The sequence below is a fragment of the Eucyclogobius newberryi genome, unplaced genomic scaffold (assembly GCF_026437365.1).
Source record: "Eucyclogobius newberryi isolate DKJ021-1_F unplaced genomic scaffold, fEucNew1.0.hap1 SCAF_672, whole genome shotgun sequence".
Taxonomy (NCBI): Eukaryota; Metazoa; Chordata; class Actinopteri; order Gobiiformes; family Gobiidae; genus Eucyclogobius; species Eucyclogobius newberryi.
The window spans coordinates 22989-25927 of record NW_027316359.1 but is presented as its reverse complement, the minus strand read 5'-3'; the positions used below and the strand labels follow the sequence as shown (position 1 = coordinate 25927).

The following is a 2939-nucleotide window of genomic DNA, read 5'->3' as shown; positions in this document are numbered from 1 at the left end:
AGGGAGAGAGGGAGGGAGAGAGGGAGAGAAAGAGTGGGAGAGAGAGGGGGGAGAGAGAGAGAGGGAGGGAGGGAGGGAGAGAGAGGGAGGGAGAGAGGGAGGGAGAGAGGGAGAGAAAGAGAGGGAGAGAGAGGGGGGAGAGAGAGAGAGGGAGGGAGGGAGAGGGAGGGAGAGAGGGAGGGAGAGAGGGAGGGAGAGTGGGAGGGAGAGAGGGAGGGAGGGAGAGGGAGGGAGAGAGGGAGGGAGAGTGGGAGGGAGAGGGAGGGAGAGAGAGAGGGAGGGAGGGAGAGAGGGGGGAGGGAGGGAGGGAGGGAGGGAGGGAGAGAGAGGGAGAGAGAGAGGTTCTTGAAATATAAATATTGACTGAAGTGTAAGTAGAGGAGGACGTCCTGCTCTCAGAGGAGGACGTCCTGCCCTCACCTGTCCTTGTCTCACCTGTCCTTCACTCGGAGGATGAGCTGATGGAAACGATCCACGTGTTCAAAACTGGCTTTGTCTGTGACGGAGAACACGATGAGGAACCCGTCTCCTGTCCTCATGTACTGCTCCCTCATGGCACTGAACTCCTCCTGTCCCGCCGTGTCCAGGACTGCAGAGGACAAGAGGACAAAGGACGAGTCAGAGGAGGACGAGTCAGAGGAGGACGACGAGTCAGAGGAGGACACACGAGTCGGAGGAGGACACGCGAGTCAGAGGAGGACGACACGCGAGTCAGAGGAGGACGAGTCAGATTAGGACACGCGAGTCAGAGGAGGACACGCGAGTCAGAGGACGACACGCAAGTCACAGGACGACACGCAAGTCAGAGGAGTACGAGTCAGAGGAGGACGACGAGTCAGGAGAGGACATAATAGAATAAGTGACTCTCAAAACTGCAAATAAAGCAACTGAACCACAGTTTGAGCTGTGTCAGATGTGTGTGTATTCAGTGTGGATAAGGACAGTTTGAGAGTTACCGTCTAAGATGGACAGTTTGAGAGTTACCGTCTAAGATGGACAGTTTGAGAGTTACCGTCTAAGATGGACAGTTTGAGAGTTACCGTCTAAGATGGACAGTTTGAGAGTTACCGTCTAAGATGGACAGTTTGAGAGTTACCGTCTAAGATGGACAGTTTGAGAGTTACCGTCTAAGATGGACAGTTTGAGAGTTACCGTCTAAGATGGCCCACTGCCCGTCGATCTCGGTGTGTTTGAGGTACGAGTCCTCGATAGTCGGGTCGTAGTCCGGGACAAAGATCTTCTGGAAGAACTGAATGGTGAGAGCGCTCTTTCCCACGCCGCCGTCGCCCACCACCACCAGCTTGTACGTGGGCAGGTTCTCACTGGGCACCGCGCTGGCTGACATGTCGGGGGCCTCGTGCGGCACCGGGACCACGTGCGGCCTCGAGCAGCACCGAGGCCGCACGGCACCAGGGTCGCGTGCGGCCTCGAGCGGCACCGGGGCCTCGAGCGGCGGCACCGGGGCCTCGAGCCTGACAGAGACAGAGGGAAAGATGATAACAATATTCAGAGTATATTTGTTTCATTTTTCAATATGATAAAACACAAAAACAAGACCAGAGCAGAGAGAAAATAAGAGATACAAATGAAAACATCACACATTATAATAACTGACGTGCTAAAAATTATTCATGAACATAAAGTCCAAAATAAAATGTACTATTTGGTCCAAAGTTGGTAAAATAGTCCAAACGTGTCCTCTCCGGTCTCTGCAGGACAGTGTCCTCTCCGGTCTCTGGAGGTCAGTGTCCTCTCCGGTCTCTGCAGGTCAGTGTCCTCTCCGGTCTCTGCAGGTCAGTGTCCTCTCCGGTCTCTGGAGGTCAGTGTCCTCTCCGGTCTCTGCAGGACAGTGTCCTCTCCGGTCTCTGCAGGTCAGTGTCCTCTCCGGTCTCTGCAGGTCAGTGTCCTCTCCGGTCTCTGCAGGTCAGTGTCCTCTCCGGTCTCTGGAGGTCAGTGTCCTCTCCGGTCTCTGCAGGTCAGTGTCCTCTCCGGTCTCTGGAGGTCAGTGTCCTCTCCGGTCTCTGGAGGTCAGTGTCCTCTCCGGTCTCTGAGGTCAGTGTCCTCTCCGGTCTCTGGTCAGTGTCCTCTCCGGTCTCTGCAGGTCAGTGTCCTCTCCGGTCTCTGGAGGTCAGTGTCCTCTCCGGTCTCTGCAGGTCAGTGTCCTCTCCGGTCTCTGCAGGTCAGTGTCCTCTCCGGTCTCTGCAGGTCAGTGTCCTCTCCGGTCTCTCTCCGGTCTCTGCAGGTCAGTGTCCTCTCCGGTCTCTGGAGGTCAGTGTCCTCTCCGGTCTCTGCAGGTCAGTGTCCTCTCCGGTCTCTGAGGTCAGTGTCCTCTCCGGTCTCTGGTCAGTGTCCTCTCCAGTCTCTGGAGGTCAGTGTCCTCTCCGGTCTCTGAGGTCAGTGTTCTCTCCGGTCTCTGGTCAGTGTCCTCTCCGGTCTCTGCAGGTCAGTGTCCTCTCCGGTCTCTGCAGGTCAGTGTCCTCTCCGGTCTCTGGAGGTCAGTGTCCTCTCCGGTCTCTGCAGGACAGTGTCCTCTCCGGTCTCTGGAGGTCAGTGTCCTCTCCGGTCTCTGGAGGTCAGTGTCCTCTCCGGTCTCTGGAGGTCAGTGTCCTCTCCGGTCTCTGAGGTCAGTGTCCTCTCCGGTCTCTGGTCAGTGTCCTCTCCGGTCTCTGCAGGTCAGTGTCCTCTCCGGTCTCTGGAGGTCAGTGTCCTCTCCGGTCTCTGGAGGTCAGTGTCCTCTCCGGTCTCTGCAGGTCAGTGTCCTCTCCGGTCTCTCTCCGGTCTCTGCAGGTCAGTGTCCTCTCCGGTCTCTGGAGGTCAGTGTCCTCTCCGGTCTCTGGAGGTCAGTGTCCTCTCCGGTCTCTGCAGGTCAGTGTCCTCTCCGGTCTCTGGAGGTCAGTGTCCTCTCCGGTCTCTGCAGGACAGTGTCCTCTCCGGTCTCT

At 57.0% G+C, this 2939-nt stretch overlaps 1 protein-coding gene across 1 annotated transcript; it reads right to left on the bottom strand.

The window, feature by feature from the left end:
- Positions 1-431: 431 nt before the first annotated feature.
- On the bottom strand, positions 432-1382 carry LOC140348337 (ras-related protein M-Ras). Its single transcript, XM_072434334.1, has 2 exons — positions 1153-1382; positions 432-589 (listed from the first exon to the last, which is right to left on the bottom strand). The coding sequence occupies exons 1-2, from the start codon at positions 1343-1345 to the stop codon at positions 432-434; spliced, it is 351 nt and encodes a 116-aa protein (XP_072290435.1). The 5' UTR covers positions 1346-1382.
- Between the last annotated feature and the right edge of the window lie 1557 nt (positions 1383-2939).

What these genes read in the sequence shown, in the direction of transcription:
- LOC140348337 (XM_072434334.1), bottom strand. Translation starts at nt 1,345, where the DNA reads ATGTCAGCCAGCGCGGTGCCCAGTGAGAACCTGCCCACGTACAAGCTG. An exon ending in GCAGTGGGCCATCTTAGACG is followed by an intron (nt 590 to 1,152) that starts GTAACTCTCAAA and finishes TGTCCTCTGCAG; the next exon opens with TCCTGGACACGGCGGGACAG.